This window comes from Topomyia yanbarensis, chromosome 2, assembly GCF_030247195.1.
Source record: "Topomyia yanbarensis strain Yona2022 chromosome 2, ASM3024719v1, whole genome shotgun sequence".
NCBI classification, from domain to species: domain Eukaryota; kingdom Metazoa; phylum Arthropoda; class Insecta; order Diptera; family Culicidae; genus Topomyia; species Topomyia yanbarensis.
In genome coordinates this window covers 359,638,157-359,665,284 of record NC_080671.1, presented here as the reverse complement: position 1 = coordinate 359,665,284, position 27,128 = coordinate 359,638,157, and the positions used below count along the sequence as shown (strand labels likewise).

The window sequence follows — 27,128 nt, the reverse complement described above, 5'->3', positions numbered from 1 at the left end:
GCTACGTTGTAAATAAAAAATGTTACCGTTAAGATAAGTTTAAGGTAATGTTTCCTCACCTATGCCGAATCTACAAAAATTGACGACGAAAACAAACAAATGTCGAAAAAACAAATCTAAGCACGACATGCTTGGATCAGATCTATCGAAACGCGTTGCCATTTCTTATTATTTTTCAGTATTTGTTACTTGTCAAACAAAATTCATGCATAGGGTTCTTTAAATCTAGTTTTCAGTGAGTCAAAAAATGATGACCCTTTTGTACGGGACCTTGGCGTATTTAATTTGTATTTGGCCAAACATTGCATCAAACATTGAAAAAACCAACGTTCAACAATAGATTGAACATTGTCTGGTATAATATCGAACATAACCAGTGTCGTTTTTCCGACCACACAAACAACGAGTCGTTAAGAACAGTCACCATACCAAAATGGACTATCCATAAATTACGTTGCATTTTTTGAGTGATTTTTAACACCCCCCTCCCCATCGTAGCATTTTGTCACAAACCTCTAAATAAACCCCCCCCCCCCACCCTCTGATAATTACGTTGTTTGACGGTAACCCTCCCTCCCTTGTCCCGTGAAAGTTTTTAAAAAATAAAAACGATGTTAATTAGTTGAAACGGGCAATATTTTTGTGACATCAGGTCAAACCCTATTCCCCTTTAAAAAGCTACGTAGCATGACATAACCTCCTACCCCCGTCAAATAAAAATATGTTTTTGTATTTGCCCCTGTCGACACATATCACAACAACAACACCAACACTCCTCCTCCCCCATATAATGCTACGTCCTTTATGGATGGTCCCTCATGTCGCAGTTCGCTAATGTTTGACTCATTGTTCAGTGTTCATAAAAGGTAAATTGCCAGGCTTACAAAAGATTTACTTTTTCTCAGATGGATCAGGAAGCCAATACAAAAATAAAATGACGGTATTTAACTAAAAAAATGCCTCGCGAAAAATAAAACGAATTCAGCTTTTTACGTACCATAATGGTGGTCTAAATTGTTCAGTTCGTAATACGTTTAATTGCTCTTTTTTGACAATAATCGTTCACGCCAGCTTGACAGCAACGCCCAGTTGAAGATGTCGGGCGTTCATTGAATAAACATCCAACGCATTGGACTAACGTAGGATGACTTAATCAAATACAATTTGACTTAATCTAACTGGGCGGTTGACGTAAACGATTATTGTCAAAAAAGGCCCATTACACGTATTACGAACTGAAGATAGATTGAAGTAGGCGAGCTCTCGTCTAGAGTAGAACGCTTTTTTCGCTGTCAGTTTTCTGCAGTGCATTTTAATTTAAAAAAAAACAGTTTGCCGTAATTCTGATAGTGAATTATCAGTGAACCATTAGACGCTACGTTCCCGGGAGGAATGTTACCCACCTGATGCCAACAAGAGACTATTAGCTGCTGTGTTTGATCTGCCGGCTTGTGGGACTGCTTCTGCGTGCTGGTGTGAAGCCCAGACGGCAGTTCGGAAGTCCCTCGTCGACTGTTAGGAGACGCACGTGTAGCGGCATTCTGCCAGAAGTCGTGAAGGCACCGCGGAGTTCCCGGTGAGATTTTTCCATGTTGTTTTGATTATATTGACTTCCAATAATGTATATACATTCGATTCGCCTTTTGTTATCTCCGTCATCTATGAAAACTATTTCGGTTCCGACGTATTATACCCTTTTATCATATAAATTACAATAAATAGGTTTATCTGGCAACGCTGAATGTCATACTCCTAACAATCAGCTGACTATTTCTGAATACATCCCTGAGTTGTACTAAAATATGTCTGTCATTCATCCTTTGTTTTTTAAATCATCAATGCCATCGAAATGGCACTGTTCCGGGCTAAAATCTTGCAAATCGGCGACATTACAGGCAGTTTTCAAAATACACTGCGTCTATTTAGCATTACATCGGTAAAACAGCTCAAAGAAAGTGAGTACTCTTGTATGATCACAGTTGTTCACTTATGATAATCAATTCCTTGCAGTCAAGGAAGTTACCCAGAACGACTCGCTGGTGGTTAGCGCGGATTATGTTCCCTCACCAAGAGCCGGACAGTTGATCGCACAGGCAGCGGAGGCTGCGCGTAATGGGCAACGTTTCTGTCCTCAGTGTACTCTGGGGCTCGATATCAAACATACAGATGTACTGATCCTAAGCCAGTACTTGCGGAGCGATGGATGTTTACTACCACGCCGGGTAACAGGATTATGTAAGCGTCAACAACGTCGAATAAGCTACCTAGTTATTATGGCACAGAAGGCGGGGTTAATGCCAAATATTAATCCCTCGTGGAGTAAAAAAGATCCAAAACAGCGATATCAATGGAAGAAATATAACAAGTATTTCGATGAGAGTACTATTAAAATAAAATGAACAAAGCGAAATATATTGTAGTGATTGAACAAAATAAACCATACTAGTCTATTTTTGGAAAGATTTAACGAAGTTTCTAACCCTGTGGGTTTTGGAATCTATCAAGGCTTGTTCAAGCACCTGAATCAGATGAACCAGACTCGTTGGGTCAGTCTGTAGCAAAATTTCCTTCCGTGTGTTCTGCTTATTGGTTGGTGAGCTATCGTTCTGTTCAAGCTTTTCCTTGTGCTCATTAACGACCTCACTGTCCAGGTGCAGTTTCATCGTAATCACTGGTGTGGCCTGTTTGTGCAGCGCTCGTGAAGCAACCTTAGCTTCTAATCGCCATTCCAGTTCGCGAAAATGTAGCTCGCCGTCGGCAGAGTTCTTCAAAATGTTCTCCACCAGACTCCGCTTGCTGCTGACGAACTGCCAGAGGATTGCAATCTGTCCATCGGTAAAATCGATCGATTTTAGCGTCTGAAAATCGCTCTCGCTGCTGTGCAGCTTAGTGCTATCGATTAGCAGACAGACCAGCGCTTCCACACAGGATTTCACCGTGTCGAAGGTTGTTTCCAGTTTTTCTGCGTAATTGAAAATGTTTTCTTTTAATCAAATTTATAGACGGATAATTTACTCACTTGCGGCTATGGTGCACTTTTTCTCATTGATACCACTGCTGATATATTCGATGGCTAATTTGCAAAATTCTACGAGGACTGTAAAGAAGCTTTAGTTAGTGTATTAATTATGTGAATTAATACTGTATCAAGGCTACCTTGTTCAGGTTGATCGAGCACAAATTTTAAATGTTTATCCTGTTCCTGTTTTACCAGCTGAGCCATTGTGTATCCTCCTGTTTATCCTATAAAAACCATTAAATTCAAGCAAAACAGAATTTGTATGGTTGTAGTGTGTGTAGAGGCGGAAAAATATTGATAATAAATCAAATATTGATGATATAGAATTCAAGTGTGATTGACGTATTGAAGTGGGCTTGTCAATATTTCCATTAACAAAATTCCTGCCTCGCGTCCGCCTAATGGTACTTTTTTATATCGACGAAAAATAAGCTACAAGATCTTGTGAAAGTTCGTGTTTCTCAGTTTGAACAAACGGAGTTTGTATTTTTTTGTTTCTATTGCATAAAAGATCTTTAGAAAATAAGAGTGACATCGAATGCCTAATATACAAAATTCAATTACATAATTATTGTAGTGTATTTTTTTAGCATATTTTAATATTCTAAGCCGTAAAAATATTTCTAAATTTTATAAATCAAAAGATTAATTACGAGTATGCGTAAAAAGTTTAGATTTATTGTAATTTACGCAATATCGAATATTCAAATATTTTTGGGACACCAACAAAATATCAGTACTCTACTAGGTGGATTGATCTCGAGATTGATCTAGCAGTGTTCTAAAAACACCCGCGCACATGCACATATCATGTGACAAGACAAGCGAATAGGTAAACAATCGAAGCATGCTCCAACATCTGTCAAAGCGACTACCCGTTTTCGTGAGCGGAACCAAATACTGCATCTTTAGTTTTCCTCGCCAGTCACGGTCATCATTTACCGTAAGTGTATTCTGTAACCTGAATCGATTAAGCATGAGTACCGACGCAGTTCAAGACTTCTCAAAGCGTTTTAAAGAAAGCAACGAGTTGGTGATAGGAACCCACGATGGAATATTTCACTGTGACGAATTGCTAGCTTGTTTTATGCTGCAGCAACTTCCACGGTACGCCAATGCCAGCATTGTAAGAACTAGAGATTCAAAACTGCTGGATCAGTGCGATATAGTAGTGGATGTTGGAGCGGTATTCGATCGAGAGAAGAATCGATTTGACCATCATCAAAAGAGCTTCAATGAGACGATAAATTCTTTGCAACCCGAGGCGAAAGTAAAACGGGAAATTCGGTAAGACCCTTGCAAATTTTACATTTTCTGTTCGGATGTTTCATAAAACGCTTCACTTTCAACAGGTTAAGCTCCGCTGGATTGATCTATAACTATTTTGGAGAGGATGTGATCCGAGAGGTTCTTTCACAGAATTCCATCAAAAATCCGTCTGAAGATATGATCCGTGGAGTCTATCGAAAAGTTTACGACCATTTCATAGCCGAAGTAGACGCTATCGATAATGGTGTTCCAATGTTCGATGGAGAACCGAAATATACAATCAATACTCATTTGAGCGCTCGAGTCGGTAGTTTTAACCCAGCCTGGAATGAAAAAGTAGCTGACACAGATTTAACCAAGCGTTTCGAAAAGGCAAAGACGTATGTCGGACAAGAATTTATCGATAAGGTGCATTACTACGCGATTCGCTGGTGGCCAGCCAGAGAGTTAGTCGAGAATGCTGTCAATAAACGATTGGACGTTCACAACTCTGGGGCGATTTTGGAATTGGAACATTTCTGTCCATGGAAGGAACATCTTTATGAGTTGGAGGAAGACTATGGCATTACGGGTCTTTCGAAGTACGTCATCTACTACAACAAAGAAAACGACTGGCGTATTATATGTGTGCCTTTGCAATCGGCTAGCTTTGTTTGTAGAAAGTTTTTGGCGGCTCCCTGGCGTGGACAGAGAGACGACGAGCTTGAAACGATTTCCGGAATTGAAGGAGCTACATTCTGCCATCAAACGGGTTTTATTGGTGGAAATAGAACGCGACAAGGGGCACTCCAAATGGCGGTCGCTAGTTTAGAAGCTACCGAAGACTGAACGTTTTTTGCATAATAAAATATCGGACCATCGGATACATTCTAGCGAAGCCCAACTAATCGAGTTACTTTAATGGACTACCAACCTTTTATCCGAAATATTGTAGAAAAAATTACTCATCGTCATCCTCATCATCATCGTTCGATTTTCGCTTACCTTTCATTTCTCGCGATTCATTATCCTCTCGTGGTTCATAGCTGTGCAAGGGCAGTGTTTCAATCCATTCCACCATTGAGTTTGTCTGCAGTTCCGTCTCCACGATGGTGGAAGCAATGTGCTTCCGAAAGAATTCCTGAATCAGATCATCTTCCTTCTGAAAATCCAGCACTTCGTGGCACCCATCTTGTCCGTAGCGAGCATTGTATTTTTCATAGTGAATCCGGCTTAACACTAGCCCAAGCCCTGGAGCCGTGGGAACACCATAACGTACTTCGTCAAATGCTTTGATAATCGTCTCGGCGGGAGTTACTCCACGCACTACAGCCAGCGTTAAACCGACCATTTTTCGGATCTGATGAAGCATAAAACTTTGGCCTTTGATTTTAATGGTAGCAAATTCAACAGTGGAACCTTCTGGCACAAAAGGTGTGTCGCACTCAAAGGACATAATGAATCGCTTCGCCGAAGGATCGATAAATTCTTTTCGACTTGTAAAGTTGTGAAAATTCTTGGTTCCCTCGAAGAGCTTCAAAGTATCGTTAACTTTTTTAAGGCGCTCCTCCGGGAGCCTATAATTTGAAATATCTACCGTCTCACCGTGCAAGGCAAAAGCCACCGTTGGTAAAGTATAAGTGTATGTCCGGGCATCGCAGTTAGATTTTGAATTAAATCCCTTCGTCACACGTTTGATTGCGAAAACCCGAATTTGTGCAGGCAAATCCTCATTCAACGCATCAATATTCAAATTCTCCGGCAATTTGATAGATACCACTTGCGTTGCCGCCGAGACACCCTTGTCGGTGCGAGCAGCTCGCTGAAACTGAACCTGCTGCGGTTGCTTAAAGGCTTCGTCACTAATCCAACCGTGCTTCAGCATTGCCGCAAGTAGGTCTTCCTCGATTGTTTTTGTACCAGGATTCCGTTGCATTCCAAGATAATCCACACCTGAATAGCCCATTAGAATGATACATTTCCGCTTTTTCACCCGCGAGGCAGGGTCGAAATCTTTGACCGCCTCCGGATCGGATGGAGGATCCTCCCATTTGCGTTTTTTGACAATCCCATTGTAACGGGGCTTCTGTGCGTCGTATCCTTGCCGTTTTTGACGATATCGTTCCTCGCCACGGTTCTTATTTTCGGCGATTTTCTGTTCTACTGCTTCGGCCATTTGGTTGAGAAAACTTAAAGCTCGTGGCCGGGACACCGTGTAATACGGGTAAGTATGCACCTTCAATAGAACGTTACCAGCAGTATAATTCGCGCAGACTGCGATACGACGGAACAATGTTAGCATCTGCAATCAAGCAACAGCGGCAATTTCCTACTTTTGAGATACTAAAAGTGACGAAACGTAAAAGTTCTCCAATTAAAATTTAATTTATTTTCGGGATACGTGAGGTGATAACAAACAAGCGCAGTACATGCACGCGGAAAGTGACAGTTTTTTATTTACGAAATTATTGTACTAAACTCAATACTCTAAATTGAAAAGGTGAAACTGTATACACCGTATGCACTGATAAAATAAAATACCCATTAATGCGTAGACAACTACTCCTTTTCATTATTGTGTCGCCAGCACTAAATTAAAGTTCGGAAGACTGACTTCCGACCTCCGCACTTCCGACCTATGTGTCAATCGTGATTTTGACATTTTGTGTCAAAACATTAACTTTGTTATCATTTATAAAACCAGATTTTAAATATTTTGTTAAAGTTTCTACGCGATTTGAAGGATTTAATGCGATAATCTCAACAGAAATGGTCAATTCTATTATTAAAACAGTACATCATCAACATGCCTCGCCTAACACCGTATATCATGCGCTCTATGGATATAAATTTCTCGGAATCCCAAGAACGAAACTTGCCCGGATCTACGGGAAATCATTAGCGACCATTGACTTATCCAGTTGCGTTGGTATTGTGCCGTTTCGACGTTTGAATTGGGAGGAAAACAAATCATTTACGCGGCGAAATGGGAGGAAAACAAACCGCTTCTGGGATTAAGGGGTGTGGCGGTAGTATAAAAATGCAAGATCTTCAGTGTGCGTATTTTAAACGTCAGATATCTCCATTGGATCATCAAATATGAACAAAACGGAGTTTATCAGCGAAAACACAGAATGCAGACGTAAAAGAAGTTCAGTACTAAAATGAGAAAATGGCTCGTTGAAGCAAGACAGAGATTCAATCTGAAGTTTTTCATAACAATTAGCGTGTCATCGATGTGCATAATCTTCCATGAGGTAGGATTGACGTGGAAGTGTATCGAGCGAAGAGCCGTGCAAATTAGGGAGGTTGAAATAACACGATTGATCCGTTGATTTGTTATCTGTGCCTTGGGATCTTAGCAACCTTGTTTTCTTGGACGAAGTTTTGATAACCGGAATATGCTACGTAAAAAGGGGTATGGCATAATTGGCCAAAAAATTCTGTATCGAGGCGAGTTCTTCAGGAAGCCACGGGTATCTTTTTTGTGTTTCCTTGATGTAGGTGGAATGTTAGATAGCTTCTGGACTGAGGGTACTTTTAACATATCCTTCGAGTGCTGGCGGAAATTTGTACTGAAAAACAAAGAGGTGCAAAAGTATCTAGGTTTACATTCTATTTGGATTCTCGACGGAGCAAGAATCCATTGTGATGCAAATATTATACGCTATCTTCGTTCGATTGGCATAATTCCGATTTTTTTTTACCACTGTGCTGTCCATTCTTCAATTCGATTGAAGTTATATTTGGTCTCATTAAACGATTTTTGAAAAAACAACATCGTGAAGGTGCTTCGATATTGCCCGATGTTGTTACCCGATTTAGAATATACCCAAGCGAAAAGATTTTCGGGCATTGTGGTTATTTACCTGGTGGCGTATTTATGCCAGAAAAGGGGCCCCAACAGGATATAAGCAGTTTGGATTTCAACATTGAGACAAGATGAATCAGTATCAATTCTATTCGTTTTAATATTCTCAGCCATCCACTATTATTGTTTTGCGCAACTATCATTCCTTTATGTACGGCTTCTAATCTGCTCAATTCTGAAGATGCAACCCATCGAAAATACTTTGATAATTGCATTGGTAGAGCAGAAGAACTTTTTTTTTCGTTTAACATTTCAAATTTCTTAAAACTTGTGATGTGAAATTATTTAAAAGTTATATTTAATTAGTAGCGATCACTTTTATACTATCTTAAACTTAAATTCGCTGATATATGAGAATTGTTTTCTTATTTTGTCTAATAGCTGAGCGTTTTCATATTGAATAATGTTTGTCTTCATATTTGAGAATCCTGTTTTATTAAAAATAGATACATTTTATTTAAAAAAAACTTTGCATCCATAAACTTGACATTCCCTTTTTGCATGGATAAATTTGGTTATTCGGGCATCCAGTTTTTTTCCAATCTTTTTTAAAGAGAGGTTCCAGTTTTTTTTAAAATAAAGTTAGCAACGCTGGCTGCGAGAAATATTCAATTTTATCAAACAATTCGCGTCATCGAAGGTACGATGTCGCCATCTACAAAAGTTGTGCCTGTGGGTGATGCAAGTGTAAATAAATGGTGTTAATTTTTCGTCAGTTTTCAAATGGACCACTTTCAAATTTTCAAGAATATTGAGTTAAGTACATAAGTGAAAGGGGTTAAATAGATTTCCGCTAAACCTTTCTACTAAGCCACCAAACCTTCGTCAAAGCTTTTTCGCAGAAAATATGGAATAAGAATTTCACGTTTTAGCAGAGGTTTTCCACTAGGTTAATTGCAAATTGTGAATTTTAATACACCAACATATTGAAACGTCATTTTAATGGCGTGAGCCAATGGAGCATCCGTATAATTAAGCATAACGGATATAGTTTGTTTTTTTTGCTAGGGAAAGTGAAGAAAGGTCTAGTCTAGTCCAATCTACACATACACAGCCAATACATGTAGGGATCCTGGAAAATTGCAGACGTTCGTCCCCAATTTTTCTTGGCATTATTAATGTTTGTGGCACATATTGGATATGAATAGAGAACGTGAAGAAAGGTTCTTATAAACTAGTCGAATTTCACTGAAAGTATAACTTTTAAAGACACTCGTGGTTGGACATTCTGAACAGAAGTACGAAAATTTCGAATCAACCGAATTTTGACCGGTGTGTATTGCTCCTGATGCCAAGCGGAAACATCTGCCCAGCCAAAAACTACCTAGATTGCGTTCAACTGCTCAAATCCCACCCGTGTTTCTTTCATGCAAACTATATGCAAGTATATAGTTCTAAAATCTTGTTCCCCATTACTGAGATATTCTCTCCGTGGTTAAAGACATCCGTCTGCGTGGTTAAAAACTACAGATAATCTGCACATCAGTATATTTTTCATTTTGTTCCATGTACATTGATAGCTCCTGCCGGTATAACTATAGCCAACGAAAAATACACATATCTCCATAAAAAACTAATTGTATTGAGAGAAATTTTTACCATAAGTTGGATACATATTGCTTTTCAATCTGTAAATAAAATTTTGGGCGAAAAGGTGATTTTTCAATACTTTTTATCATTTTGAAAACTTATTTGTTTTTTGCTTCACAAAAATGCGTTATGTTGAGGACGCAAAATAAACATGTTCTACGACATTTTTTACTCATTTCTTCACCAAATTAGCTCGTTTGTTGATTTTTGTATTGATTTGTACTAACAATTTCATAAAATTATGTAAAAACCGTTGAAAACGGCACGCTTAAAATTATTCATTTTCCATCATCCATTTATTTACATGAACTTTACGCACACAAGCTGTCAAACCCAGCTTCGTAGTCGCGAATCGCGTCGGAAATGCAGCAAGCTGTCAGTTTATCAGCGACGCACAGATAATTTTTATTTAAACGCACAATACGCAGGGGTAGGCTGTGGTTGCCAAATCACATATATTTTGCGCGTACCCAACATCTCGCCTCGGTCCAGCACTTTGGACCCCGTTTTTTGGTTACTTCACCCCAAAAAGAGAATATAGGGTAAGCGGTTTCGCATGTTTCGTGTACTAGTCATTGACATATTTGTATTAGGTATTATTTATTGCTGTTTAACCGTGATTATCAGGTCCAGTCCAGCTGATGTTGGGTACGAGATACTTGCTAGCCAGCAGGCTTGTTATTTGCTCACACAATGAGCCACAAAGACCGAAATACACCGATTGAAAATAGAGCAGCACAAAAACACTGCGATGTGCAGAACGACCGCACAAAGAGACACTTGAAAGAGTAAGATCTGTGCACCAAAAGCTGCACAATTTCGTTCAAAGAGTCACCTTGAAGAGCCACTTTTTTGTGCCTCTCCTCACTGGAAAGCAGGTAAGAAGGCGAATTAAACTACAATTCAGATAAAGTTTGACCGGAAGAACGTTTTAAAAATGTTTTTTGGTTGCCTTCTCTACTTACGTGCGCGTGGGACCAAGATACACACTAAAGAGCCTCTTTATTTCTACTCTTTGTGGCGTGCAGCCATGAAGTAGAATACACGTGTGGGAGCAACACGCATCGGAGTGAAGAGGTTTATTGTGAAAGAGAAGAGCGGTGGTTCGCACGAAAAGTGCAAAGAGCGTTTGTTTTTTCCTCTTTATTTTCTCTGAGATGCATAACATCCCTGCTAGCCAGCATCTCCCTGACAATACGTCTATTTGAAAAAGCACTCGAAAAAAGTTTATATTAAATTTCAACGCTTTTTCTTGAAAAGGGCGATACTAGCAGTGACACCATTCACAGAAAATCAACAGTGAATATTTCAAGGCTTGGTTTTATTTCCTATTTAAGAACTATTGTGTTTTTTACATCCTAGATTACATGATTCAGTGATCGAAACCCAAAACTGCATAAAGTATTTGAAATTATTAAATTAAAATTTGTTTTTGCTATTTAAATCGACAAAATGATAGTATCGCCCCTTTGGCGATTGTTTACTTTTTCGGTCCCACCTATCAGCATTGAAGTATCGCCCTTATGTTTTTTTTACAATAACTACCGTATTACACCACCGATTTCGTCCGGGTTTTTTCAAGAGCGATCATTGTTACTATTTACAGCTGGTATCAGCTTGATTATCCAAAAAAAATTCGAAAAAAACAGTTTCGCCACTAAACTGCTAGCAAAATAAGTATCGCCCTTCTTGTTTGCATGGAGCGTGGAGGGCGAAACTTTAAATAAACAAACAAAAATACAGTTTCGCCCGATGTATTTTTTGCTGTAGTTTAAGAAAGCAATATCGTAGAATCCCAATTTTTAGGTTAATTTGTTGCGTTTTAAAGCCCTCATTCGCATGTATGAAAAAAGCCTTATGTTTACATTTGTAAGTATCGCCATTTTCACAAAAAAGCGTTGATTTAATTAATTTTCTATCCGGGTATTTTTTAGCACAGAATAAAAAAATTCTTACATATTGATACAAAATGGCAACACGGGTCGGTAAGCTGATGTCAGGCTGTCACCCACAGCGACTTGCATTTTGTTTGTTTACAGAGTTCGGAAGCGAAACCGGTTAATTTTTGACTTTGAATTTGAAATTAATATTGAACAAATAAACAGTAATGAGTGTTGAATTTGGTGAAATTATTGAGCCTTCAACGCGAGCATTCTGGGATGATTACGATGAAAGCGAGGATGGTGCTGCACCTTTGCTACCGTGAGTTCTGTTATGCACAAACAGCAAATACTCGGTACCTAATTGTAAGCTTGGTATATCATAACCCGAACGAAGTAGCGATCCTGGCGATGTGGATCAATACCAGTCGAAAAATCTAATATTCAAAGAAAAAAAACAGGGGACTATTGCAGTAATTATTAAAAGAATGAAGGGCCTTTGATATACTAATAGATTGGTATCATTATGCCAAATGACAGTCGCCCGGATAAAACATATCGTTGCTTATTAATCCTCGAAGAATTGAATAATGCATGTCGTTTTTTAAACTCATTTCACACTCTAGATACGAATGGGACTGGTTAAACGAGGACAACACCGAACAAAAGATCGACAACGTAAAATTGCTGCTGATTTTGGAAGGTCAAGCGATATCTAGTTTTGTTGGAACAGCTGTCTTGAAGGGCCGATCGCCAATCTGTCGGTTGAACAATGGATCCACCAGCATTTACTACAACCCCGATAAAGCTACATTGATTTGTCTGTCCGAAGAAAAGGATCTTAATAACTTTGGTCGTATAACTGAAAAACTGGTGCACTGGCTCGGATCTGCCGAGCAAGTTGCTGCTGTTTCGTTCCAACCAAGTGTAATGCACAAAGGAACCAGTTCCCGCGAGACGGAAGAAGCATGCTTTATTCAAGCAATCAATGGACAAGTTAAAACAATCCCAGAACTGGAAGCGCCAAACGTTATTACTGGAATTTCGGCAGGTGCACTCAGTTACAGAAAGTTTAAAGACCTGGAAGCATCTGCATATGTGTGCTATTTAGATTCGTCGGTTTTGGATTCGGTTTCTACCAAACCGATTCTGAGATTGCTCAACTCTCTGTCTGTTGATTGCGATCTGAGTTATCAGCTCAAGTTCGTGGATGGCTCGAACCTGTATGTGTAAATAAAGCGTAACAGTATGGTGGTTGGTTCTTAAAACATTTTTTTTTATTTTACGTTTTCCATCACAAGCTTAATTCCAATTTCAGTTTTTTTAATTATCAACAATTAAACCATGGGTACGAATCAATTATTTAGCTCTCGTCTTCCACTTATGCCTTGGAATACAGGTCTGCTCATTGTGAGCAGCGCTTGGTCTAAACAGCTAAAATAATTTAATCTCCTGTGTTCATCAATCGCACCTCAAAAGCAACCGTTCGAAAGACGTGCGTTATGGCTGGTAGATTAGTAACGATACAGTGACCACGTTATGCCATATAGATGAAGGTATTGATGTCGTCATCGTCCCGCCGCATATACTTGTGCTCTATCAGCCATTCCAACTGTTCTTTGATCATTTTCTTTGACGGTAGGAACATGTTCTTGAGAATGTCCACCAGTTCGGCCTAAAAAAACATTTCGTTAAATATTAGTGCGGCGCAATGTTATACGAAACCCACCTGAAGTGCCGCATTGCTCAGTCGTTTTCGCATCTTCATGATCTTGATGATGGCTTCTTGCGTGCGAAGTATTCGCAGCTGTACGATCGATTGATTGTCTTCCTGCTGGGACCGCTCTGTGCTCAGCTGTAAGCGACCAACCAAATTGACCTTGCCACGCCGCTGGGGTTTTCCATTTTTAATCAATGCGAACTCCTGGTTGATCCAGAATAGGGTGTTCTCGGCGAAATCTTTAGGATTCGCAACAACTGGATCGTGCAGCAGCAATTGACGCTTGAGTTTCGGGAATGCCACTAACGACCAGAGAGTCCTCCGAAGCTCTGGGTCCGGTAGTTCTGTCGCTAGGCGAAGATTTTCATACGAAACCTTCTCGTTGGGACGCTGGTTCCAGGCGAAAAGGACAGCCATCTGGAATGTAGTTACGTCCAGATCGAACCGGCCCGAGTTGTTGGCGAAAGTTATCGTTCCGTTGCTCATATGATGGTACCACAGCAGCTTACGGCCAGAATGTTTCTTCTTGTAGAAATCCTCCACCTCGGGGATGTAGTCTTCGAGCTCGAGCGGTAAGCTAACTGACACGCGTTCGGATCCCCGTGCCCAGGCTCCGGCGTTGAGGATCTTAATGTTGATGGCATCGTGGCGGGTGGTCTGAGCCCGAAACTGAGTATTCAGATCTTCACTAACCTGGGAATGAGGGCATGAATGGGTTATTGGTCAGCTTGACGGTAATAAAACCAACCGTTTACCTTAATATCTTGGAACATTCGAGCTAGCTTGTTGACGTAGTCGGCGGGCATACCGACCTCTCGGAGCCATTCGACCATGTCTTCTTCTTTTTCGCTATCAGCACTAGAATCTAAAATCAATCTGAAAAATGGTTTTTAATGCAAAACTTTGCTTCATCAGGTGTATTTAATGATCTAAATATATTAAATTCCAGATATTTTTTGTTATCGTCAAATAAAATTGAAAATGTTTACGACATGAAGAACATGTCCAACTTTTTTCGCTTTTGTTGAGGCTTGTCCTGTTTTAGTATCATTGTAATACTTGTATGAATACAAAATTTATGGCTGGCATACAGACCTTCGACCACGAGAGATTGACCGAAATAATAAATTGTCGTAGCATGCTAGTAGTCTAGTCGGCCAATCATTCGTTTCTCTACACTATTCGGCGATTCAATGAAATACAGATTGCCAAAAAATTGGAAAGAGCAGCTCATATTTCAAATAAGGCAAAATAAATTATTCGTGTTCCACATTTGATCAAAAGCAGGAATATAATAATGAGCAAAGCGCTTTTAGGACTGATGAGGGATGCGGAGAAAACTTTTTTTTTTAAAAGGTCTTATATGTTTAGGGACATACCCCAAGCAACTATTTTAAACATATTCTGAATTCTACATGTGCTGATCGCATAAAATCGCAGATAATGAAGGACACACCCCATCAGACATGACACAGACATGATCGTGGATGGCAGGTTGTCCCCTGACCTTGCAAATAACCCCATGGCATTGCATAAAGCAGTACCCACTCAAGTCAGCTCGGTGAATTCTCGGTGAGCTATTCGACCCAGACAACAAAATGAAAGTTGTCGCAAATAACCTCGAGCAGACAATAAGATTGCTTGCTGCAAGCGTCTGACGCAGCAATATCTTATATAGGCAGTTAAAATCCATGGTGTAGTCAGCGAGACGGTTGGGCCTGCTTCAAAAACCTCTCACTTGAATAGATGAACAGATGAGCTGTGTGAACTGTTTGGATTTAATGGTAACTGACGCCAATTTGGTGTTAGTTGATACACCGTCTAACTGGTAGCAAGTTGGCGTTGTGCTTTCTTCGCACGTTTTCTTTGCTCAAGAGTTTTCCGCAGCTATCTCTGAGCCTCATTTGATCCATGAAATGGATTCTTTGAATGAAACATTTGAGCCATTTAGCTGTCGACTCTTCTTTTGCTTTTGGGCTTTATCTATTACGTCGCCTTTTAGTTTTTGAGCTGTTTCGCTTCTTTTTCCGTGAATCATTCAGCTCCCAGTCTTATTACGATCTACTCAGATAGTTCTTGGCGGTGAAATCACTGTATTCTGACTGAGAGTTCCCCAAAGGAGCAATTTCTCCTAATACCAATACCCGCTTACTTGAGCTGTTTAGTTACCAGTTTTATCGAGATCTTCTCGGATCAGCTATGAAATTTCTTTCGGTACCGAGGTATATTTCGTGAGCCAATTCGCTTCCACCTAATTAGAAGCTACCTTACTGTGAATTCTTCGGCGGTGAACTTATCCCGATACCGATGCTTGATGTCGTGAGCCATTTAGTCCCGATCTAGTCCCCGGCAGATATCCTAGCCTACTCAACGGACCAGCCTTTAGGTGACGAGGTCTGTCCAGCGATTTCGGGTGGAGCATAACTTCCGGTTCACTGGCACATCAACGACTCGTACTTACTTACCGTTCAGGCCTTGTGGTCTCTTGCTGTATGCAGAAGCCGTCTCCACTCCACTCGGTCCATTGCCTCTTGTCGCCAGCCTCGCAGTCTGCGAAAGGTCTTATCGGGTCGATCCACCGTGCTCGCTGTGCGCCCCGTTTTCTTGTTCCTGTAGAACCATCTTCACCGGGTCGTCGTCTGACATTTCTATGACGTGTGCAGCCCACCGCAAACGTCCTATATTTGCGGTATGCTCGATGGATGGTTCTTCCAGCAGCGGATACAACTCATGGCTTATTCGCCTGCGCCACGTTCCGTCTTTCATCTGCACGTCACCATAGATGGTACGCAACACCTTTCGAAAACTCCAAGGGCGCGTTGCTCCTCCACGAGCATAGTCCAGGTATTGTGGCCGTAGAGGACCACCGGTCTAATCAGCGTCTTGTAGATAATCAACTTTTGTTCGATCAGAGCGTTCTCCAGAGTCCAAAGTAGGCACGATTTCCCGGCAATATCCGTCTCTGAATTTCTCTGCTGATATCATTGTCGGCGGTTACCAGTGAGCGCAAATACACAAATTCGTCGACCATCTCGATTTCGTCACCGTCAATCCGAATTCGGAGTGGGAGGTTCATATTGTCGTCTCTAGAACCTCTTCGTCTCTTCGAAACGTTGATGGCAAGTCCAATCCTGCTGGCTTCAGTTTTCAGTCTGATGTACGTGTCCGACATCGCCATTATTTCAATGTGGTCGGCGAAGCCAAGAAGCTGGACGGACTTTCTGAAGATCGTGCCACTCGTGTCTATCCACGCTTTCCTTATTACACCTACTAACGCAACGTTGAACAGCAGGCACGATAGACCATCACCTTGCCGTAACCCTCTTCGAGATTCAAAGGGACTCGAGAGTGTCCCTGATACTCGAACAACGCACATCACATCGTCACTTTGACTAATCGTGTTATCTTATCCGGAAAACCGTACTCGTGCATTATCTGCCATAACTGATCTCGATCGATTGTGTCATATGCCGATTTGAAATCGATGAACAAATGATGTGTGGGCACACTGTATTCGCGGCACTTCTGCAGAACCTGCCGAATCGCGAATATTGGGTCCGTTGTGGCTCGGGAACCCATGAATCCAGCTTGGTAGTGCCTCACAAACTCCCTTGCAAATGGTGACAATCGGCGGCAAAGTATTTGAGAGAGGACCTTGTAGGCGGTGCTAAGTAGTGTGATCGCGCGGTAGTTGCAGCAATCCAACTTGTCACCCTTTTTATAGATTGGGCAAACGACACCCTCCATCCTCCGGAAGAATCTCTTCCTCCCAAATTTTGGCGATTAGCCCAGTGCAGTGCTCTAGCCACCACCGTATTTTAATAGCTCGCTGGGTAGTTGATCTACACCGGCAGCTTTGTTGTTTTTCAGCCGACCGATCTCCTCCTTGACTTCTTAGAGATCAGGAACCGGTAGCCTATCGTCTTCTGCGCGTGCTCCAAGATCCATTGCCATAGCGCCTCCATACTCTGCTGCTTCATCGTTGAGGTTATTGTACTGTTGAACGACTCGCTGCTGGCTTTTCAACGTGATCTGCTCCAACTAGTCCGCGGCGATGAATCTAGCCTACTCACGAGGTACCCGGTAGGGTGTCGAGGTAGGTACGGCGATTCCGGTAGAGCATAGCGTCTGGTTCGCTGGCACCCCGATGACCGAACCCAGTGCTGTGTCGAGTACTATTAACTGCTCCCCGGCGGTGGATCAAGTCTACTTTGAAGTAGAGTTTCCCGGCGGCGGAGTTTATCCTGACCCCCCTTCTCCCCCTTACGGATCTTATTGTATAGTCTACGCAATCTGGGGATCAGATATTTTGATCTAAGCTCGGTCACGACGATCTCATGGTTGAGGTGGTGATATCGATCGTGTACCGAGCGTACGATAAGTGTAGTGACATGGTAGTCTATTGGAAGTGTTAGTTGCGTGTCTCAGTTTTACATGCCTCGTAGGTCCGTCCATTCGTGCTCGCGCATCCATATAAACAACGAACCGTGGAACCATCTACTGGACGGCGAACGATCTGACAATTTTTGCCACTTAATATTTTCGTCTGTCACATTCATCTGCGTTGATAAGTGCCATTCTCTAGAATTTCTCCCACATGAAACGCGATGAACTGGCTAGAGCGACAGTGATCCGAATTTGACCAGCAGAGTACGTTTCTTGAGTGCAACGAATGAACCCTCGTTTGCAGCCACGAATGCACACTCAACTACTCCTTACTCTTCATATCGAAAATAGCCGCAAATCCATTTTCTCTCGCGTCCACGAAGCTATGGAGTTGCAGCTTGTTTAATTGGATTGATGAAGTTTCGATATGATAGCACCTCGGCCTAGAGACAGTCCACCTCTATCAAAACGACAAGCCACGTATGCCATTTCACGAATTGCTCTTCAGCTATTGGCTAATCTCATACCGTGTCTGCACGCTGTATCTCCTGTAGATGAACTTTTCAATACATTAGTACGTTGGCAAGAAAAGCAACCGGATCGAAGATGGACATCAGGACTCGCAAGACTTCCCGTTTCATATAGGAATATTTTGACCAGATAACAATTCCATATTTGGTCTCTTGGGTAATTTGAAGGTAACGGTACCACCTCCATAGTCTAAGAATCTTTTCGATTGCCATTTGGGGATTTATGTTCCCAAGCATTAATCCTGAAACTAAAACAGGATTGCAAAAGGCCGTGGGTTGTGTCATAGAGTAACCGTAAACATTGTGCGCGGTTGAGGTTAGGTTCGCAACGGGACTGTTCCACCGAAATACCACATGTAGGGAGGCCGAACCAGCTAATTAACGCATTGCTGCAGAAAATTCGTCAAGTTTCAGCGCCGAAGCAGGATAGACTCGACACGCTAATAGTATGGCGGTGCAGAATCTCAGCGTCTCTTTGGAAGCTGTAAGAAATGGAGCGCATCTCAACAACCCGATGCTTTTGTTCGAGTTAGTAAAGAAGCTTCCAGCGCACATGAAGCTGGACTAGTTTCTATACAAACAACGGAGAAGTAAACATTCGTTCATTAGCCCAGTACATGCAGGAATTGGTACGAGCGACCTCTGACGTTACGTTACAGCATGATCCAAGCCAACAGCAGCGGTTGACGAAGGGGAGGTATAGCAAGGATAAGAACTTCTGCGGAGCTCACGTGATTGAGGATTCACTACTAGCGGAACCAGCCGAGAAAACAGTGCTGTTTCGTTTGCAAGGACTCGCAGCATCGAGTGAAAGTTTGAGGCTCGTAACGAAACCATCGGCGACCGCTAGAAGTTAATCCAATAACTCAGTTTGTGTCGAATTTGTCTTGGGGCACATGGAATATTCGCAAACAATGCGACATAGGCGGTTGTCAACGACGCTATCATCCGATGCTGCATTCAAAGTAGGACCAGAGTGATAATAAACTGTTCATTGTCGACGACAAGCAAGAAAAAAAGGAGCAGCAAGCCGATTGGAATCAATCAGACGGAGAAGAGCGTGACCAAACAAGAACCGGTTCAAAGTTGCTACCAATCATCATTTCACTGGGAAGACGACGCTGATTCGAATCATTCCTGCGACGCTGTTCGGGAATAATCGTTGCGTGTCTGTATATGCCTTATTGGACGACGGATAAAACCCTGGTCGATGAAGAAGTGGTGAAGCAACTAGGTGTTGCTGAAAAAACACTACCATTGTGTCTTCAGTGGACGGCGAATGTCAGGGGCATCCAGACATTCTTTGTTGGACGTGCGCACCGTTATCAAACTGGACTTACCACGACAGTCATTGCGGTAGGCGTAGCGCGTAGAAGCGATTCCGTACCGGAAGGACCTACCGGTCGATGTTTACGATCAAGCGGTACCTCGTATCCTCGTCGGAAGCGGTAGCGCCCACGTTACGTCGACACTCAAGCTTGTAACCCGTCAGGGTAACAATTTAGCACTGGGTGGAAATATACCATTTTTTGAGTATACACTTCGTAGAGTGTATTTGTTGACATATAAAATTATGCTCACCGCTGTTCGGTACCGTTTAATTTTTCTTGCAAATTTTGTTCATTCTCGCGTTTGTAAACGGTTTTGTTTGTGCAGATAGGTGTAATAATTTTTCTTTGCCATTTGTGAATAAGTAACACAGGGTTAGATAGGCCACAATTCTCCCTTGCTGTCGAAGTGTACTGAATTCGTGAAACGATGGGTGTCAGCGACGGCAGTGGTGGAAGGTGGCCGGTTTATTTACATCGTGCGAGTTTCGGACGCGTGTGTGCGGAAGCAAATTCCGTTAAAGTACCGGTCGTGGTTCGAGAACTCTGGTCTGGTGTCGGGTCGCCGATCAGGGAAGCTGATCGTAAAGGAGCCACTCGCTTTCCCGGCTAACCATAAAGGACCCAGAAGACGCCAAGTCGCTCTCGCAGTGGAGGATCAGCCAAACCAGCCTTGCTCTACTCCACTGCTAATCGTCAAGGAGAGCAAAGCAGGTTGGACAGCGGATCCACCTGAGGTAAGTCACTGCGGTGTTTCCCTGTGCCATTCACGTGGAGTAAGTGGTCCCGGCGATTATTCGCCCGGTCGCTAAGGAGGTTCCTGCAAAAGAGTCTTGCTCACCTCCCTAGCTAATCATTAAGAATAGTTTTCGGAGCAGCCAGCAGTAGTTTCGGGACAACTCGACCGTTGTTGTCCCGGCCGGTCGGACGAGACCATCCGCCTTTCCACCCGCAGCAGCAGCAGTGAAGTGGAGAATTAACTACAGTGCTGCGCTGCTGATTTTTTTTGTTTGTATTCCATTAGTATGTTGTGTCACGAAAATCCGAAATTCCGGTAGAAGCATCTAGGCCACCCTGAAAAGAATGGTCCGCCGGGTTATCAGATCCCGAGTAGTGAGCAAACCCCTACTTACAAGCTACACGATGGCCAGCCGGGAGAACCGATTGCAGCTAACTTACATTTTTGATGGGTGGGTCGGACAGCAATTCGAGACAGGGCTTCTCTGGAAGTATGTTTATTCCGAGTTCCGGGATTGCTACCAGATTGCAGTTCGACAACTGCAGTGCTTGGAGAGACGTTTGCAGAACGATTCATTCATCGGCAAAAGTGTGAGGAGACAGTTTTCTGAATATCACGCGAAAGGGTACATACACAAAGCGAGCCGGAAGAAGCTCGACAATTCGGATCCACGGCGTACGTGGTACTTGCCTTCAGGAGTGATAATCAAACCCAAGAAGCCTTTCAAAGTTCGTATCTTCTGCGATGCTGCGGTTAGAGTGGATAAATGGTGCTCAATGTCCTATATGGATTTCGAGAGAAGGGGGCCGTTCTGAAGGAGATGTTTTACCAGATCCAGATTGGGTGAGAAGATCGACATGTGCAGCGACTGCTTTTTCGTGATGATCCGAAACAAGCCCTCCGTGTGTATTTGATCGACGTCACTACGTTTGCTACATGTTCGCCGTATTGAGTCCAATTTGTGAAAAGTTTAAATGCAAAAGAGCATTTAAAAGAGAACCCAGCTGCAACCGATGCAATTATCCGGAAGCATTGCATGGATGACTACTTGAACAGCGCTTACGATGTTGACGAAGTGGTGTAGCTGGCACACTAAGTCAAACTGGTTCACCCTCTCGGAGGATTCCATCTGCGGAGCTGGCTTTTAAACTCCTCCGAGGTTTTCACACGGGTCGGGGAGATCGCCCCAGTCACTGAGAAGTGTCCCCAGCTGGACAAGAACAGCTCAACTGAATGTGTGCTCGATATACACTGGAAGCCGATCGGCGATGTCTTCACGGTTACAACGATGCTAGTGGTATGTGCGGAGCATCCAACGCCAGGTATTGCGAGTAGTAATGAGCCCATTCGATCCGGCAGGATTATGGTACGTTTTCCTCATCCACGGAAAGGTACTGATTTAATATTGGATCAGTGTGGAGGGTGACGACGGCATGGAATGGGATGCGTTGAACAAATTTGTATAATCATCTGGACCAGATTAGCATTTCTCAACATTCTGTGAGAGCTATCATGTCGCTGCAACTGCGTATTCACGTGAACGCTAGCGAAGAAGCTTATGCGTATGTCGCATACTTTCGGGCGGTATTTCTGGAGGGAATTTCTGTTGCGTTAGACGGTGAGTAGCTCCACGTCAGGCATACTCCATCACACGGTTGGAATTGATGACAGCGATAATTGGAGTACGCTTGATGAAGGTGTCGCCAGTTCGTTGCTACCGAGTGGGTGAGATTTTGTCCAAGCCGGAGGCGAAGCAATGGCGTTGAAAATTAATAAGAAAGAACATCGCCGATGATGCAACTAAACGGGGAAAAGGACCATGTTTGTCCTCAGGTGACCGTTGGTTCCGTGGTGACGACAATTTGCATTAGACAGAAGAACAATGGGCCGATAGTATCTGGTGCATAAGGAGGCCATCGCACCGCAACGAAGCTGACGCATTTGTATCAATTGGTAGCCCATGTTCTTCGCTACGTACAAAATCTACAGTGCATGGTGCAAAGAAATACTCGAGTAGACAGACCACTCACTCAAGAGGAATTAGCAAAGGCCGAGACACCAATGCAAGCAGTATCCAGACGAAGTGGCGACTTTGTTAGTAATACGGGGCAAGCAACACACACTGTCTCCGACTTGGACCAAGCATGTGTTAAACTGTACGCACACGAGGCGACAGGACACATGCACAAAAATATTCACCATGAATTTTGTTCTAGCTATTCCGTTGATATAGGTAGAACAAAAACCGTAGTGAATATTTTTTGTAGCGTGTATTTCGTGTGCCAACAGCTTTATTCGTTCCGGTAGCAGGAACTCTGGTGCTACCGTCACTGCGTTTAAAATGAAGTGAACTCTCCAATAATATTACCGAAAGGACCATCCAGTCTCTAGGCTGTTGGTCAAATGGTTTCTGTACGCCAATGGCGAGACTGTTGTAAACGAGATCAGGCGTTTCCTCGAACGCAGAGGAGCACCTGGGGAGATTTGCAGCAAATTTTGTGGGATCGAGCAACGAACAGGAGATGGACAAAATCAACCATCAGGCTGCCGAAACTTTTACAAACGCGAATACGAGATATTCAATCCACTTGGAGCACACCACATGGGTGGCGTTTAAGAGTGTCTTGTGCGATCGGTGAAAACCGCTCTCACTGTAATGGAGTCGAAGAAACGTTGGCATCGTTGCAAGTGGAAGCTGAGAGTGTTGTCAATTCGAGAACGCCAACATATATTCATTTAGAAACGGCGCAGCCAAGAAGCTCTGATATTGAACCACTTTCTTCTATTGAGCTCAAGCGGAGTAACACAGTCTCTGGCGGATCCTAGACAAGCCTGCAGGAATGATTGGAATCTATGTCGAACAATGGTAGATCAACTTTGGCAATGGTCACGTAGCCGATCGAGGTAGGTTTGATGATCGTAGTGCAGGAGAAGATACGCAACGTGTGGATCCGAGGACGTGTAACCTATGTCGTCGTAGGCCGTGATGGACGAGCTTGTGATGCCGTAATGCAAACCCGCTTCCACGAAGTCCAAAATCAAACTGACTTGACCATCTTTTCTTACTCTTGCTATGAGCTCTAAATTGAATTATGGCTGAATTCTCGTTTACATACGGCTCCAAAGATGACGTGGGGTAGATTTGTACCCCAGTGCAACGTTGGTATGGGCTATCACGACATCGAGCACGTTGTCTGGGTATTGTGACGCCAGGTCTTAGTTAAAGGATTCCTTTTGGGCCTGATGTAGACCATCCAATGTCCCAGTTCGTGATATGCTGGCAAATCGCGATCTCCCCTATAGGTCCGTTATATAAATTTTTTTCATAAAAACTATAAATAACCCAATTTACCCCCATTATTTTTATTTCTCATTTTTAAGCTGTCCCCTGTCCTGCCTTGTGGAACCAATCAGCACCAGAGTGCCACTATGTGATCACCGTTGCCCTTATCACGCAATTAGAAGCGAAAGCGACCCGATTCTCCGTTGGTCCGATGAATCCCATCCATCAACTCGGGTCTTGACGTCTGGGTAGCCTAAGGCTCTAAGTCATGTCGCTGATCTCCCGTTTGCCTGAAAGTGGCAAGTTTGGTGTTCTTTACCTGTCCGCATGTTCGCCTATTCTTTTGTCCTTGGTGTAACAACAGCAACACCGATGTTGAAATAAAAACAAAATTTGCATTTTGTATTCCTAGTTTTAAGATAGCTGTTATATCAAACGAATCGGACCAACGAACGATATTCGTCGGATGGATTTACAGTTCGCAAAAGCAGAGTAAAACAAACTATTTGGCAAAACCCACCGTTGAATTGTCAAACATCTTGTGAAGTGCCGAAATGGCAGGGCAACATCAGATTCGGATGTATACTAGATGCTATTTTGGCATCAGATGTATAAGCTGCAAAACTAAGACGGGATCTCTCGAACAATCACAGATTCATAGATATTGCCGATAAAAAGGCAAAGCTAAAGCATTGTTTGAGGCTACAATGAATCGCCAATAATATCAAACTTACCTTCTTGTAAGATGCGCCTTGTGGTAGCGCATGAAGACATCCTTATTGCTTACATACTTGAGCACCAGTAAGACATCCTTGAGGCGAGATTCAATTTCGTCCGACGTCAAACGCTTGCTGAATGGTGTCCGCCGCAGCAACATATCGCAATAGTTTGCCAGTAGCTCGGGACACTTGGACTCGGGTGTAGCCGACTTGATTCCCCGAGCCATCGCCGTTGCTGAAGTCGGTAGTTCCAGCTTGAAGACGGTTATATCATTAACGACTGTCTTGAATGCTTTATCCCGAGCGGTTAAGAAGCGTGGGTCATCATTAAAGGCTTCCTTCACCAGATTGCTGAATCGACGAAACAGTTCTAGCAGTCGTTCTACGTATTTTTCCGAATCTTGCGTGATGACATCGGCGGCAGCCACCATGTCGGCCAGACCAGCTTGCACTATGTGGTTTTCCAGATCTCTAAGCATAGGATCGACGCCACCGGCAACACGGTCAAGTAATCGGAACATTAGCTGAAGTCTTTCAGTTTCGCGACCCTCTATCAGAGTGGCACATTCTGCCAGCAGAGTTGGTAAATGGTCTTCAATTAGTACCGTAACACAACACTGCGCTAATGCAGTATTGCTGCCCGGCTCTAGGTACCGTTCAGCTCGAGCTTCCTCTTCCCGTAACTTCATATCAGCATACTCCATGAAACTTTTCACTCCATCGGCCTGCAGGTGCTCGCTGGCTTTTAAGCGATAGAATGCTGATGTTGCTTGCAAATAAGCGGCTTCAAAGTTTTCACGATATATCTCCAATTTGTCCTCAGTGTTTGAACAAAGATTGACATAACTCTCTCGTACGCCAATCACCAACTGTGAGTCAAATGCTTCTCCGTTCCGCTCTGCATGTACAAGCTTCATGGCCGAGTCCTGCAGTCGGTGTTTGATGTTCATAAAGATACTTTGATTCCATGAGTCCAGCATAAGCTTCCGCACGATACTGTCATCTGAGTGGTTGGATTTTTTAGACGAACTGCTACTGGAATTGTGACTGGAAGATTGACTTTTACCCTGTTAAAGTAGAATAATTTTTAAAACACATTCGACATTAATTATCGTTAATGATTAAACTAACCTGCAGTGCATTTTCCAGCTGCCAAAACGGAAGCGGTAGGTAACTGCTTTGCGTAAAAAACTTACGCCATTCGACAATATACGCTTTGAGTAAAGCTTGTTCCTCTCGCTGTGCTAGCACACGACTCTGAGCCTGTTTAATGAATGTTACAATGTCTTCTTGCAGGCAGTCATGTATTTTGCTGGGACCTTTATCATCCCAAAGACACACTAAATGTATTGCGTAGAACAAATCCTGCCACTCAGAATGCGTGACTGGTTCCTGTTTGAGAAGCTTTAGCACAATAGGTCGCATCTGGGGCCATTTCTCCTCAAACGATGGATTAGATTGTAAAAACTGAAACAAAATGCTCATATAAGTATTGTTTTCATACAACGTAATCGATTTCGCACAAAAGGGAAATATACATCTAATTAGCCAATTTAAATTGTCATCGTTCATACGCCAACGTCATTTATAGCAATGCAATAGATCCAGGACCTAAGGTCACCACAATATTTATATTTACATACCTTCGACATAGTTTTCGTTTCCTTGCTTCTTTTTATCGCTTTCTTATTGCTTCCGTTTGGTTCTTTCTTTCGCGAAAAAAGCAGTTTATTAAGCAGCTTGAAGGTTTTGTCGTCCTTACGAATGATTTTTTTTTATATTTTTTTTTCTGCTAAACTATCCGCGTTATTCGCTAGGGGACATTATAGGAAGTGGGCTTTAACGCATCCAACCAGGAATGTAACTTTTTGATAAGCACACATGAAACAGGAGGTCAGATGGTGGCGAAGTCTCCTTTGCAAATCTTGGGCAAATATATGCAGGTGCAGCCTTCGCTGACAATCCTAGCTAGACTGGAAGAACTAATCACTCAACGACGTTGGAAGTTCCTCGCATTGCAGTAATATATTACAGTTTTAACCACGAAAGGAGTTTAAAATTATTTTTATGTAAATTCACTAAAAAAATTGCCAGTTCACGATGTAATTTATGCTAGCTGGCTGTTTTGCCGGAGAGCAAACTTTTTCATAACTTTCTAAATTCAGTGACAGTAGACGACTGCTGTCACAATGTATGCACGGTAAACTTGATGTATGTAGAAAAAGATACTATAGGTACCCAAAGAACGAGATGTTAAATTCTTAAGGGGGTATACAATAATGCAATATTTCAACAACATTTTTTCTAAATTTTCCTCGAAACGCATTGAAAATTTAACGAGTGACTGTGAATCTTCGGAGACATCTCGAAAACATACGATGCACATCATAACTCCGATATCTACTGAACCAATCGTCCTGAAATTTTGCAGTTCTTCTTCCCATCGTTTCATAAGTAACTATACCACCAGTTCCCTCATAGTGTTATGTCTGTTAGTCTAAGCTTTAACTTCTTTTGCATTAGAAAAAATCAAAAACAGCATATGGCTTAATGACCCAATTATTTCATCTCTTTGTTTCGAAATGCCCATCATTCGTTAAATAAATCCAACGATCTCCATACGGTTTGTGTTCAAAATATAATAGGAGTCATTCAAAGTGCAGCCTGTGGAAGCGGTTGCCAAAATGCTACCCTCTGAGACGTCCAAAAAATTGTTTCAAAACCGTTCAACACGGGTCCAACGATGGACGTTTGTTGAACGGTTATTTGGACGTCGTCCAAAATTTAACATAACACTATGGCTTCAGTGACACAG

General features: G+C 42.5%; 6 protein-coding genes and 1 pseudogene across 7 annotated transcripts; 4 read left to right on the top strand and 3 right to left on the bottom strand.

Moving 5' to 3' along the window:
• Positions 1–1,812: 1,812 nt before the first annotated feature.
• LOC131681510 (large ribosomal subunit protein mL66-like) lies at positions 1,813–2,437 on the top strand. Its single transcript, XM_058962322.1, has 2 exons — positions 1,813–1,955; positions 2,011–2,437. The coding sequence occupies exons 1-2, from the start codon at positions 1,850–1,852 to the stop codon at positions 2,397–2,399; spliced, it is 495 nt and encodes a 164-aa protein (XP_058818305.1). The 5' UTR covers positions 1,813–1,849; the 3' UTR covers positions 2,400–2,437.
• Positions 2,438–2,447: 10 nt separating this feature from the next.
• On the bottom strand, positions 2,448–3,344 carry LOC131681509 (COMM domain-containing protein 2-like). Its single transcript, XM_058962321.1, has 3 exons — positions 3,157–3,344; positions 3,020–3,097; positions 2,448–2,962 (listed from the first exon to the last, which is right to left on the bottom strand). The coding sequence occupies exons 1-3, from the start codon at positions 3,221–3,223 to the stop codon at positions 2,448–2,450; spliced, it is 660 nt and encodes a 219-aa protein (XP_058818304.1). The 5' UTR covers positions 3,224–3,344.
• Positions 3,345–3,838: 494 nt separating this feature from the next.
• On the top strand, positions 3,839–5,163 carry LOC131684339 (MYG1 protein-like). 2 transcript variants are annotated; one of them, XM_058967127.1, is made up of 3 exons: positions 3,839–3,962; positions 4,116–4,306; positions 4,372–5,163. In XM_058967127.1, the coding sequence occupies exons 1-3, from the start codon at positions 3,867–3,869 to the stop codon at positions 5,114–5,116; spliced, it is 1,032 nt and encodes a 343-aa protein (XP_058823110.1). In that variant the 5' UTR covers positions 3,839–3,866; the 3' UTR covers positions 5,117–5,163. The 2 variants fall into 2 exon arrangements, with proteins under 2 accessions (XP_058823110.1, XP_058823109.1); XM_058967126.1 differs by having other exon boundaries at positions 3,848–4,306.
• A 17-nt stretch (positions 5,164–5,180) lies between these two features.
• On the bottom strand, positions 5,181–6,697 carry LOC131684338 (pseudouridylate synthase 1 homolog). Its single transcript, XM_058967125.1, has one exon. It carries the CDS (start codon positions 6,567–6,569, stop codon positions 5,229–5,231), a length of 1,341 nt encoding a protein of 446 aa, XP_058823108.1. The 5' UTR covers positions 6,570–6,697; the 3' UTR covers positions 5,181–5,228.
• A 339-nt stretch (positions 6,698–7,036) lies between these two features.
• LOC131680702 (uncharacterized) lies at positions 7,037–8,213 on the top strand (annotated as a pseudogene).
• Positions 8,214–11,745: 3,532 nt separating this feature from the next.
• On the top strand, positions 11,746–12,958 carry LOC131684337 (uncharacterized). The gene is made up of 2 exons (XM_058967124.1): positions 11,746–11,930; positions 12,235–12,958. Exons 1-2 carry the CDS (start codon positions 11,836–11,838, stop codon positions 12,839–12,841), a joined length of 702 nt encoding a protein of 233 aa, XP_058823107.1. The 5' UTR covers positions 11,746–11,835; the 3' UTR covers positions 12,842–12,958.
• Positions 12,931–26,477, bottom strand: LOC131684336 (cullin-5-like). Its single transcript, XM_058967123.1, has 6 exons — positions 25,957–26,477; positions 25,445–25,780; positions 24,329–25,380; positions 14,084–14,204; positions 13,338–14,021; positions 12,931–13,283 (listed from the first exon to the last, which is right to left on the bottom strand). The coding sequence occupies exons 1-6, from the start codon at positions 25,963–25,965 to the stop codon at positions 13,146–13,148; spliced, it is 2,340 nt and encodes a 779-aa protein (XP_058823106.1). The 5' UTR covers positions 25,966–26,477; the 3' UTR covers positions 12,931–13,145.
• Positions 26,478–27,128: the final 651 nt, after the last annotated feature.

Coding starts and splice junctions, on each gene's coding strand:
- LOC131684336 (XM_058967123.1), bottom strand. Junction 25,381..25,444: donor AGCTGGAAAATGCACTGCAG/GTTAGTTTAATC, acceptor CTACTTTAACAG/GGTAAAAGTCAATCTTCCAG. Junction 14,022..14,083: donor GAATGTTCCAAGATATTAAG/GTAAACGGTTGG, acceptor CCTCATTCCCAG/GTTAGTGAAGATCTGAATAC.
- LOC131681509 (XM_058962321.1), bottom strand. CDS start 3,223: ATGGCTCAGCTGGTAAAACAGGAACAGGATAAACATTTAAAATTTGTG. Junction 3,098..3,156: donor GCTCGATCAACCTGAACAAG/GTAGCCTTGATA, acceptor GCTTCTTTACAG/TCCTCGTAGAATTTTGCAAA. Junction 2,963..3,019: donor AAAGTGCACCATAGCCGCAA/GTGAGTAAATTA, acceptor TCAATTACGCAG/AAAAACTGGAAACAACCTTC.
- LOC131681510 (XM_058962322.1), top strand. CDS start 1,850: ATGGCACTGTTCCGGGCTAAAATCTTGCAAATCGGCGACATTACAGGC. Junction 1,956..2,010: donor GGTAAAACAGCTCAAAGAAA/GTGAGTACTCTT, acceptor AATTCCTTGCAG/TCAAGGAAGTTACCCAGAAC.
- LOC131684337 (XM_058967124.1), top strand. CDS start 11,836: ATGAGTGTTGAATTTGGTGAAATTATTGAGCCTTCAACGCGAGCATTC. Junction 11,931..12,234: donor GGTGCTGCACCTTTGCTACC/GTGAGTTCTGTT, acceptor TTCACACTCTAG/ATACGAATGGGACTGGTTAA.
- LOC131684338 (XM_058967125.1), bottom strand. CDS start 6,569: ATGCTAACATTGTTCCGTCGTATCGCAGTCTGCGCGAATTATACTGCT.
- LOC131684339 (XM_058967126.1), top strand. CDS start 3,867: ATGCTCCAACATCTGTCAAAGCGACTACCCGTTTTCGTGAGCGGAACC. Junction 4,307..4,371: donor AAAGTAAAACGGGAAATTCG/GTAAGACCCTTG, acceptor CACTTTCAACAG/GTTAAGCTCCGCTGGATTGA.